Source organism: Oncorhynchus nerka, unplaced genomic scaffold (assembly GCF_034236695.1).
Source record: "Oncorhynchus nerka isolate Pitt River unplaced genomic scaffold, Oner_Uvic_2.0 unplaced_scaffold_965, whole genome shotgun sequence".
Classification (NCBI taxonomy): domain Eukaryota; kingdom Metazoa; phylum Chordata; class Actinopteri; order Salmoniformes; family Salmonidae; genus Oncorhynchus; species Oncorhynchus nerka.
In genome coordinates this window covers 199,558-211,535 of record NW_027040350.1, presented here as the reverse complement: position 1 = coordinate 211,535, position 11,978 = coordinate 199,558, and the positions used below count along the sequence as shown (strand labels likewise).

General features: G+C 43.6%; 1 protein-coding gene across 1 annotated transcript; it reads right to left on the bottom strand.

Annotated features, from left to right (window-relative positions):
* Positions 1-205: 205 nt before the first annotated feature.
* LOC115124940 (YTH domain-containing family protein 2-like) lies at positions 206-11,170 on the bottom strand. The gene is given in 7 exon segments (XM_029654439.2): positions 206-816; positions 2,956-3,024; positions 6,919-7,520; positions 7,523-8,570; positions 9,203-9,282; positions 10,540-10,564; positions 10,786-11,170. Coding segments are annotated over 7 exon segments (1,875 nt in total). The 5' UTR covers positions 10,813-11,170; the 3' UTR covers positions 206-792.
* Positions 11,171-11,978: the final 808 nt, after the last annotated feature.

The window sequence follows — 11,978 nt, the reverse complement described above, 5'->3', positions numbered from 1 at the left end:
ACCAGTCCAAGAAAAGGGGCAAATAAGTTCTGAAGTCTGCAAACAGCCCAATTTTGTACAATTGTACATAAAATTATACAATGACCAAGGCTAAACGTAACAAATCTTGTTGCTTTCATCCCCCCCCCCCCTCCGCCCCCCAACCTTAAACCCCGCCCCCCATACACTCTGCCAACACAAAAAATAAACAAGGTCATCGCGATCATTTGTTTTAGATCTTTTTTATAAACAGATGGAAGCATATGAAAAAGAAACTTCTTGAAGGAACCGATGACAGGACCAACTACAACAAATATCCACTGAGGAGACCCCCCCCACGTCCTGATTGGATGATTTCATCTCCCACTGGAGGAGGAGGTTTACATAATGACCCGCCTGGACTTCTGTCCACTAATAGTAGCCGTAGTAGATGACACAAAAAATGTCCACTATTATTTTGCATGAGAAGAATTACAGACTTGTTTTCAGACTGTAAAAACAGGCAGGGGAGGGGTGAGCACATGAGTAAGAAAAAAAAGCATATGTAGTGGAATGGGGGGGGGGGATTCACCTAAGGATGCTATGCATCAAAGTTTTAGTCCTATGAATAATAATTTCTTTTTATTTTACTACAAGTTCAAAGTCAGTCTTTTAAAGTAAAAAGAAATCAAGAAAGTCTTCATTTCGTTTTTTTTTGTGTGTCCTTGGTTATTTTTTTTTACCCCATTTAGAATTTCTCGAAATATCTGAATGTGATGGGGGTAGAAAGGGAAAAGAGGGGCCATTGCAGTCTTTTGCCCAAAGCAGTGACTGTTACTTGACACGTCCTTGGCGTTCCTGTGGGACACAGAAAACAAGAGTTCAGTTTGGGTACTCTCATCAAAACACACAAGACTTCAGAGATTCAGGGTTTTTCCAGTAAAACAAAATGTTGCAGATCATACTTAATTACCATGCTCCCATCAATGGATGTAAGAGTAGAGGTTGTGGTTCTTCACATAATATTTAAAAACAGAAGAAAAAAATAAAAGTTTCCACCACACTGAGAACCCATATCTACTGGTACCAAGCCAAGCATATCTCCCTACCACCAGGTCCCAACAGTCCAGCAGAATAGTTCTACATGAATAAACAGGATATGTATAGCCTACAACACGGGAAGGCAAGTGGATTCAGCTGTGGGACTATTTCTGTCAGAGCGTATTAAAATCAGGGTGCAAGAACATAATTATAGTACTTTGTACACTACAAATTGACCACAACTAAGCCCCCCAAAAATATTTTTTCAATGTAATCAAGACATTTTTAAAATTATTTTTTAAACTTTTTTGGGGTGGGAATACTTGAACAGATTTGACCCCAATAATGTTCGAGATTTCCTGGTGATACAAAAATAAAATGTTTAAACAAAACTAAAACATTTTTTATTTTATTTTTTAAATTCAGCTTTGGGGTACCTAGCATACAACATTCAGTTCTAACCACTTTTTCAGACATTTGCAATACTCATCCGTTGAGAGATATGGGCCATTTGCAGTGGTGTAAAGTACTTAAGTAGTACTTTAAATTATTTTTTACCGCAAGTAGTTTTTTGGGGTATTGAGATTATATATATATATATATATATATATATATTTTTTTTACCAACTTTTACTTCACAGGTTGGCTCCCGAGTGGCACAATACATTAATTATTCATTTTGGTTGCCTATCCTGACGTGAAATTTGTTCTATAGAAAGTATTTGACATTTTCTTGCCTGCCGAAATCCTCACCCTTTCAAATGTCCTTAATTTTGTCACTAGAGTCAAATACTTTCTATAAGAACAAAATTCACGACAGGTTAGGCAACCAAAATGAATCATTAATGTATGTGTATTATACTAAACATAGAGGGAGTAAAATGCAGGCAAGCAAACATTTCAGAACTACCACTAGTCCAATAAGACATGGGAGAGATGACGAATTTTGGCAAAGAGATTTTTCAAGACAAATACACTTGAAAAAAAAATTGCCAATCTGAAAACTGCAGATATTACTAGTGCCTCTCCGGCGATCAAACCGCCATAAAAAAAAAAAAATGAAACGCAGCCTAATGTGATAATTTTGACAGCTGCCTTGAAGGACACAAATAAAAAAATGCTTTCTGCTACTCAGATCAGTGAAATATAGGCTAAAAACAGACAACGTAGTGGAGAGCAGAAATCTCAACTAGCAAGCAAGTCACAGCAATGAAGAATTTAATGTGTGCATGCGTTCACGCAAAGGGGGGTCGGCACAACACCGGTTTCAAACGTGTTCCTGTCGGTCAGTCACCGGGATCAGCTTGTAACAACAGTCACACTTCGTGATAAAGACAGCGCAAGAACTTTGTCGGAGCCTACGATCGCACCTAGAGGTACTAAAAAAGATATTTAATTTTTTTTTTTTTTTTTTTTTTTTTTTAAAATCGCCAGACCTAGATCCTGTCACACGGAACAAGCAAAGATGTCCGACAATCGTTTACAACCTAAGAATTTGCCCGCGACTTGGACATTTTGTCTTGAGGCTCCAAAATTGTGGCATAATGTGGTTAAAATCGTATGGTCCGTGTGGGCCTTGAGGCGTCCGTCTGACAAGGAGAGCAGAAAAACAGTAGGTTTTTAGATGCTACACGGGACACATCACTAGTAAGCCACGCGTAGAATTCTTGTAAATAGAACCAGAGGATAATTTATTGAAATGAGTTGCAAACGTGACATCTAATGTAGCAGGCCTGTTAGACTGGGTTTACACTCCACCAAGTGTTCTCCGTAAATAAACCCCAACGACACTAACGTAAAAGTCACAAAATAATGGCATGAACCAAAATCTCTGTGCAGTGTATGGTGAAGTCTCAAAGCGGCCGTGGAGCCTCTACGGAGTACACCTAACGGAGAGTACTTCCACACTAAAGGTTAGGCTATTACAAGAACGATAAGTGGGGGAGAGGTCATTACCTGAAGTCTGTAATGACTCCTGCTGGGGTTGGGGTTACTGGGGTACGGCTCGCTACCCTGGACCTCCACCTGGTAACAGAACATCATCAGGAAAATGAAAACCTTCAATCAATCTTGGGCATACATGCATCAACAACTTCATTGATTTACAGTAAGTGGATACAGATGAAACATTACAATTGAAATTCACAAAATCAAAAGTGATCACTAAGACATTAACATTTTACTTCATTGGTAAGTTGTATCACAAAGATCATTGGTCATTTGAACGGTCAGTATCCTGCCTTACTCTCTTGTGCCTCCGTTCTCCTCTGACCTCGAAACCTCTAAAAAGGCATGGTAATATTATACACATTCCAGGCAGTAACCAGTGGTAAATCACCAACCTGTATCAATGTGTTAACCACAAAACACAGATCTCTTGATTGTCTAGATAAGAGGAAGCAGTAGTTAACGCTGTGATAAGTTTATATTTGACAGCAAGTACATATGTAGTCTTTTCAGAATATGTATGAGGAGTTTGCTGTTAAAACACCACTAGGTGCAGAGCAGACGGAACAGAGTAAATAGGCATTTTAACATCCTAGATTTAGCCGGTGGTAACTCGTGGAATAGACACCGGCTGGAACGCGGTTTTAACCAATCAGCATTCAGGATTAGAAGCACACGTTGTATAATGTGAAATACCCCCAGGTGCAGAGCAGTTTCCTTGCCACAGTAAATAATGCAGACCTCGTTTCCCACACACAGCCTCAGTCATGCAATGTGGATATACTGATGGAAAAGGCCGCTACGCCTCTAAAGTAACCGTCCAGTGTTTCCAGATTGCTAGGAAATATTACAATACGAGTGAAATCATTTGCAATTTTCTGTGTTGGAATGGTGTGGGCGTACCCCAACAGAATGGTGGATACCACAGATTGGCCAACTCATCCTCCTAAAGAGGATTAAATTATCCTCAATGCATTTTTTTTTTTACTGTTTGAGAAGTTAGAGGTGGGGGTTTTGTAGGGTTTTATTCCATTTATGCTTAGGCCACAAATAGCATAGGATGACTCAACCACATTATTTGGATAGGAGTTAACAGAAAAGGAACTTTGTGAGATTTTCACTGGACGGTTACTTTAGAAAATACATAGTGGTATGTGATGACAAATGTAAGGAAGCATGGTTTGAGCTTCCACAAAATAAGATTGGATTTCTGCCTCGTGTTTCCGTCAATTTGCGACATCATTGAGACATGCTGTCACAGAGTATTAAGGGAAAGACTCAAATATAACCCAATAACTAGGCCTGTTACAATGTAAGAAACTGCGTTGTCTTCTCAGAGGTGACAAACAAGCACTGTGGTCTGTATAAAAACAGGCGGTAATACAGAGATATAGACCTAAAGTGAGTCTAACTAACAATAATCACTGATGAACACTGCTCCAGTCAGAACCAGAGCCTAAAACTTATAAAGCACCTCAAATTCATATTTGGACCTTGAAACCAGTTCTACTGCTCCCTCCCATTCTGATTTAGACCTGGGTCCCCAGGTGGGTGCAATGACTTCTGAGCTAGAAAGGCAGGAGTAGCCCAGACCTTGTGGGGTAAAGGGTTGAATATCCCTGCTACAGGCTTATCATCCTAATTAGATTGCTATATTGAAGGACACGTTAGCAAAAGCTTTTTCAAAACATGTTGCATGGCTGTGTAGACGTTGGTACATTGAGCAAGTATTTGTTCCCAACACCAAATAATTAACATACAGTATGTTTCCATAAGTATGTGGACTCCATCAAATCAGTGGATTCGGCTATTTCAGACACCAGTTGCTTACAGGTATATAAAAAAATATATATATATATATATCAAATTTATAAAACGAGCACACAGCCATGCAATCTCCATAGACAAACATTGGCAGCAGAGTGGCCATAAGAGCTCAGTGACTTTCAACGTAGCAATCGTCATAGGATGCCTCCTTTCCAACAAGTCTGTTTGTAAAATTTATGCCCTGCTAGAGCTGGCCCGGTCAACTGGAAGTGCTGTTATTGTGAAGTGGAAACGTCTAGGAGCAAGAACGGCTCAGCCATGAAGTGGTAGGCCACACAAGATCACAGAATGGGACCGGCAAGTGGTGAAGTGTGTAAAAATCATCTGTCCTCGGTTGCAACACTCACTAACGAGTTCCAGACTGCCACTAGAAGCAACATCAGCAAAATATCTATTCGTCGGGAGATTCATGAAATGGGTTTCCATGGCCAAGCAGCCGCACACAAGCTTAAGGTCACCAAGTGCAATGCCAAGCATCGGCTGGAGTGGTGTAAAGAGCGCCGCCATTGGACTCTGGAGCAGGGAAAAGCATTCTCTGGGGTGATGAATTATGCGTCACCATCTGGCAGTCCGACGGACAAATCTGGGTTTGGCGGATGCCAGGAGAATGCTACCTGCCCGAATGCAGTGCCAACTGTGAAGTTTGGCGGGGAGGAGGAATAATGGTCTGGGCTAGGCCCCTTCGATCAGATGAAGGGAAATCTTAACGCTACAGCATGCAATGACATTCTAGAAGATTCTGTGCGACCAACTAAGTGGCAACAGTTTGGGGAAGGTCCTTTCCTGTTTCAGCATGACAAGGCTCCCGTGCACAAAGCGAGTTACATACAGAAATGGCTTGTTGAGATTGGTGTGGAAGAACTTGACAAGCCTGCACAGAGCCCTGACCTCAACCCCATCGAACACCTTTGGGATGAATTGGAATGCCGACTGCAAGCCAGGCCTAACGCCCATTACTAGCCCCAACCTCTAATGCTCGTGGCTGAATGGAAGCAAGATCTAGAGGAAAGCCTTCCCATTACATTGGAGGCTGTTATAGCAGGAAAAGGGGGGGACCAACTCCATATTAATGCCCATGATTTTGGAATGAGATTCGACGAGCAGGCGACCACATACTGTTTGACTGAAGGACCGATGTAAACATACATTTAATAATGTGAACAGAAGCCTCAGTCAAGAATGAGGGTTATGTTTTGGATAAGATGACATAGAGGTTGAAGCATAATTATGAATATTCTAAACATTTTGGGAGTCAATAAAAATAAATTTAAAAAAAGGTCAATGATAAAATGCATATTGGTGATCACAAGGGACTTCTGGCATTTTGTTTACACGACTCCTGCAAAACCTTTCCACTTCCCCTTTTAAAATTGTATAAGGCAGTCCCTCCTGGATTTCTGCGAGCGCTGAATTTTTGGCAAGATCAACTATCACATATTAAGCGAGGGCTCACAATGGCAACCGATCACCTCCCTTTTGCCACATAAAATGGCTTAATAAAGCAACACGTCAAAGTTTTGCCACCAGTCATTGCAAATTGCCACGCAGTGTCAGTCACAGCAGAATCAGCCATCACAAAACAACGCTGTGGAATCCTGGAGGGACTGCTATGGTGACATCCTCTATGATTAGAGCAGTGATTTGGTAGACAAAGCATCTGAAACATGTCCCAATATAACAGTAACAAATACATCAATTCCTCATACACAATGGGCACACATTTCCACAAAGAAATTATGATCATCAATTGGATACCGAATGGTTAATACCCATTACATTTCATATGGACACACCTAATCAACACAGAGGTCAGCATTCGTAAATCACAAATCAATGTGAGAGAAATGGCACATGAATAAAAAGTAAATAAAAAAAACGCGTTTTTAATATTATAACTTGGAAGTTACTTGGTTTCTGGCATATCCACATTCTCTGTAGGAACGGCACATTGTAAGATGACCACACACATAACGACTGATAACCTTTTTCAATTATTGCACTCGTCAACTGGATTTTTTTACTCTCGAGATGCTGTCAGAACCTTAGCGCACACACACCCATGGCTTCCCATGCCACTCCCCAAGCACACAACTCAAGATGTAGGGCCTATTTGTTTCCCCAGATGGGTGGAGGGCAGGCCTTTACCTTTTTCACACAGTCCTCCTCCTCTTGGCGCTTCTCGTAGTGGGAGAAGTCGTCAAAGATGGAGGTGGTGTGCTTGTAGCCGGCGATGATCTTCAGCACCTGCCGTGCCTTGTCCAGAGGCACCTCCTGTGTGTCCCGCGAGTTGGTCACTGGCTTATTCTCGTTGTTCTCCAGGCGGATGTGCCGCAGCTGGCTGTTGGGAACGTCCTTAACGAAGATCCAGCGCACGTCAAAGCGCCCCTTCCACTTGTCCTGCGACCACACGCCGGCGCAGGTATTGTAGTCCACGGGCGAGCGCATCTCCGCCACGCCGCAAAAGTGGCCACTGCCGTTGACGCTGAAGAGCAGGTAGAGGGGGCCCTTGGCGCCCAGAGAGCGGTAGGCGGCGTCCAGCCGCTTGTTGCCGTGCTCCGTGCTGCACCAGATGTTGTACTTGATGGAGCGGTGGATGTCGTCCTCGGAGTAGCTCTTGATGATGAACACACGGCCCTGCTTGAGATTCCAGTCAAAGTCTTTGGGGTTGTAGTTGTTGACCAGGCGCAGCTTCTCCAGCACCGGGTGGGGCTCCGAGAGCACCAGCACCCCACCCACGCCCGAGTTGGGGGCGACTGCCCCGCCCCACCCACGGCATCCCCAAAGCCGTTGGCACGGTTCCGTGGAGGGACCCAGCGGGTGGGCTGAGATGGCTGGGTGGTGGGCGGGGGGCCCTGGGAAAGCTGCAGCTGCCCCCCCATGCCCTGCTGCCCGTTGGGGGGGAATTGGTGCTGCCCCAGCTGGGCCGAAGAGGCCACCAACTGTCCATTGCTGAGGGGCAGTTGCGGGGTCCCTCCGGCCATGGTGCCGGGCTGAGGTGAGGCCTGGTTGGGCGGCTGCCCGTTGCTGGGGAGAGGCGCCTGCTGGGGGGTGGACGCTTTAGGCATGGTCCCCTTGTTGTCCCAAGTGCCAATGTCCATGTTGTGTTTGATGGGCGGAGGGGGCAGGTTGGTCCCCGCTATCCCACCCTTGGTTTTCAGCTTGGGCTGCGGCTTGGCCGGCTTGCTGGCAATGTCCGCCCAGGAGGCGGGCTTAGCGGGGGCGATGGACACGGGGGGCAGTGGCATGCTGGGAGCTCCACCAGAAACCTGGCTGTGGCCTAGGGATCCCCTGGGGAGGCCAGAGCCCACCACCTTTGGGGCCCCCATGTCCCCGGCACCGCCACCAATCTTAAGTCCAGCCATGCCCTGGTCCAAGCTGTTCATGCCAGGTGCCTTGTTGAGGGGCTCGTTCTGGGCGAAGGGGGACTGTCCGTCGATCATGGCACCCCCTAGCGAGCTGGGTGCGTAGGCATAGCTACTGCTGTAGCCAGAGTTCTGCGTAGACTGTCCCTGAGAGCTGTTGTTGCCCCAGGCAGAGAAGTCCATACTGCTGGGAAAGAAGTTGAAACTGTGCTGGCCCAAGAAGGGGTTGTTGCCCAGCGGGCCTGGCTGGCCGAACATGGGGTCAGGCAGGAAGTGGTGCTCCCCGTTGCTCAGCTGTCCATATGAGGTCAGGTAAGGCATGGGAGGATCTCCCCCGGTGGACCATGCTGCCTCGTTCAGGGAGTAAGAGAATCCTATGGATGGGCTGTAGTAACTGGGCATGTAGGAGTCCGACATGGCCGTATAGGCATTGCTCTGCGGAGAGAAGAAAACCCTGGTTAGCCTGCTGACAGTTTCAATCATTACATTACAAAAAGCAGGTCATCGATCTGATGGCTATCCTCGTTTGGATCTCTGTCAGCCTCGGCTGCCACTTAGACTAGGACGACTGTGGCCACTTTCACACCAGTGAACTGCTTTATGGAGGAGAAAACAGTGGCATTCCTTTGACTGGAGGAATACAGGCTCCATTGTGGCCCATTTTTCTGGGAAATGCCCACCACTGAGGGCACCCAACAGCTGTTACAACGAGATGAAAGACAGTTTAACTGCAACTAGAAAAGGAAATGGACTGCGCTGTAAATTGGGGGAAAGTCTTTAAGTGCTAAAAACATGATGAATTGCAACAGTATAAAAGTCACTGTAAAAAATATATACAGTGAGATCTCCCCATTATGGATGACTAATGTAAACGTACCAGTGGGAGTTTTACCCATCATAACCTATGAGTAATTTAGCTTGTTGAGCATCATCATCATCATTTCTATTAGAACTGAGGCCCTGTCAAAATGTTAAGTGAACAAACACTATTTACCTGCAGTCTAAGCTGGCAAATGTTAGGAACAGTGTGGGCCTATTCAAACTGATGGCAGTGGACTGGTACTCACCTGTCTGGCCTGAGGGTTCAGGTAAGGCTCAAACTCATCATCATTCAAAGTATCCTTTTGGGTCACAGCTCCGTTTTGCACTGGAAAGGAGGAGTAGACAGCGATGTAAGAGACAACTCTTGGATACATCTTTTTGCATAAAGTTGAAATAGTCCATGCATCTAATCATAGGCCTACATATTCACAGCTGGTCATGAGTGTGACAGAGAATAAAAGCCAGGAAGTCATTAAGCTCGATGAGACATTGATAGCATTGCACAACTACAGTTCACAGCCACACAATATGCTGTTTTTTAATGCACTAAAATGGGTGATGTAAACAAATACATGGAACTTGTTGAGTTAAACAGTTATCTTTCCTGCTGGCTAGGTCTATAGTGTACCACGTATAAAACAAATAACACTAGGTCTTAGGGGTTAATGCTAGATACGTTTTTGTTGACAGATTGTAACTGCAGCACAATTGATACATGCAGAAGCGGCCTGTTTATCACAGTAAATCGGTTGCAACCACCAATTGTCAGTGAAATCGGTGAGACGAAGTGCAGTAGAATATTGTTTGTAGCTACAACTTGGAGAAAACTCCATCAATTTGTATTTAATATGGGTGATTGTAGTTATGACAAATCTTACACTTGTCAAGAGTGTTTCAGTTCGTCCTGACATAGCTAAGCATAATGTGAAAATTAAATTTGCCAAACTGGGAAAACAGGCATGGCTAGTAAACAAAGTTGCCTCAAAACATTGTAAGATAACTGAAACATTGTAACTTCGTGGTTTATGACAATATACTTGGTACTGGTTGGGTGAGAACAGCATGCTGGAAGACGTGTCACTGGCAGGCTATTCATGTGTATATTCACGACCGCGAAGAATCGTTTAGCCAACAACATGTTTATTTTTGCGTGGGAGATTGAAGCCTAACTTGATGTAAACACATTCGATTGTCAACTTAATCATTTGCAAAGCGATGCTATCATTTAACCAAGGTGCCAGTAAGCCACTAGCCATCTGACTAAGGAAATGCCTAACCAGCTAACTTGCTAATGTAGCAGCTCATGTTAGTTAGCTACCAATGCTAACGGGATTGCCTCAAAATTCACAATGGTGTATTCACACAAATGACACTAAATTTCTTTTTTTTAAACAAACTAAAATAAAGATTAAGTAGTACCAATTTATCGGAATATTTTTAACATATCCAATCAACTATAGAAGCGAAAAATGGGCGCAATGCGAGATTGGCCTGCTATCTGGCTAACTATCATCACATCCGCGACCGCACAGAAGAAATCCGCATACAGAGACAGTAAACTTGTAATGTTACAATAGCTTACCTTTGTTTCCTTGGCCTTTCGGTCTCTGGATTGGGTCCAGGTGATTCATGAAGGTTTGATTTATGAGAAAAGAGGAAGGGGAAAAAAATAAAAATAAATGAAGAAATGTATATTCACCAGTCAGTCCTTTAGCAGGTGGTCAGGCCTACTGCACTAACGTTAGCCAGCTACAGAGAGAGTCACTGCCTCTGAAACAAGCTACCCTGGTTACCTCTCGATAGATATTCATAAAGTGACTCTCTTTACCTGTTCAAGAAGGCTGCTGGCTGACATGTCTTTCTCCCTGGAGCCTCTTTTTTTTGTATTTGATTTTTTTGTTATTATTTCTTTAAGTGGCAGGGTGTATGAAATGTATATTGAGAGTTAGTCAAGAGTCCCTGTCTCTCTACAGAGCATAGAATCTACACAATGGCGGGATGCAGCTCTCTCAGCGCTGAGACTTCTTCAACATGGCTGAGCGCCTGGGTTTACCGATGGCGTTTATTTATGACGAACATGCGCCCCTCAACGGCACGGAGGAACTATATGATGCAGGTAAACGATCTATATGAAAAACAGACATTTAACATATTGTAATAATTGTTACAATAGATACGCGGAAATTGTCTCATAATTAGGAAAGTAGCTATATTGATTTAGACCAGGGATGGGCAACTGGCGGCATGCGGACCGCCCCCTTTTTGTAGGGCCGCGGATGAATTTTCCAAAACGGGAAATGTGTTAGTTTTTTTAGGAACTCAGTCATTGTCTCACCTTACTGTCTAGAGTTACAATACTATAATTCACAAGTTGCATTTTTGAAATTTGGTTGTATAATTAAGAAATAATGCACGAGAGGTTGTGGTATATGGCCAATATACCACGGCTAATGGCTGTTCTTATGCGTGTCTGGATACAGCCCGTGGTATATTGGCCATATACCATAACCCCATGAGGTGCCTTATTTACGATTATAAACTGGTTATCAACGTAACTAGAGCAGTAAAAATAAATGTTTGTCATACCCATGGTATAAGGTCTGATATACCACGGCTGTTAGCCAATCAGCATTCAGGGCTCGAACCACCCATTTTCTAACAGCAGTTTTACTCTTGTTATGTCAGTCACTACAGTTATACGCACGAATAGTCAGATGAATATAATAGTTTGATTTAAACGTTTACATGCTTTGCAAGAATAACTATTTCCATATTATTCGTGTTTAAATTGACATAGACACATCTGAAATCCGATTAACTGATGGGACTTTGATAAATGCAAAGAATCGGCAATAAAAATAAATGTTCCAACACAGCAACCATGTTATTTTTGTGAAGCATATTTGATTCTGAGTTTGGACATATAAAGTCAACCTGGACTCAGGGGAAGACAACATAGTAAAAGTAAGTCTGTGATGTTTTGTATGGTAGGTCAAAATCAAATGAAATGTAATGTCACAT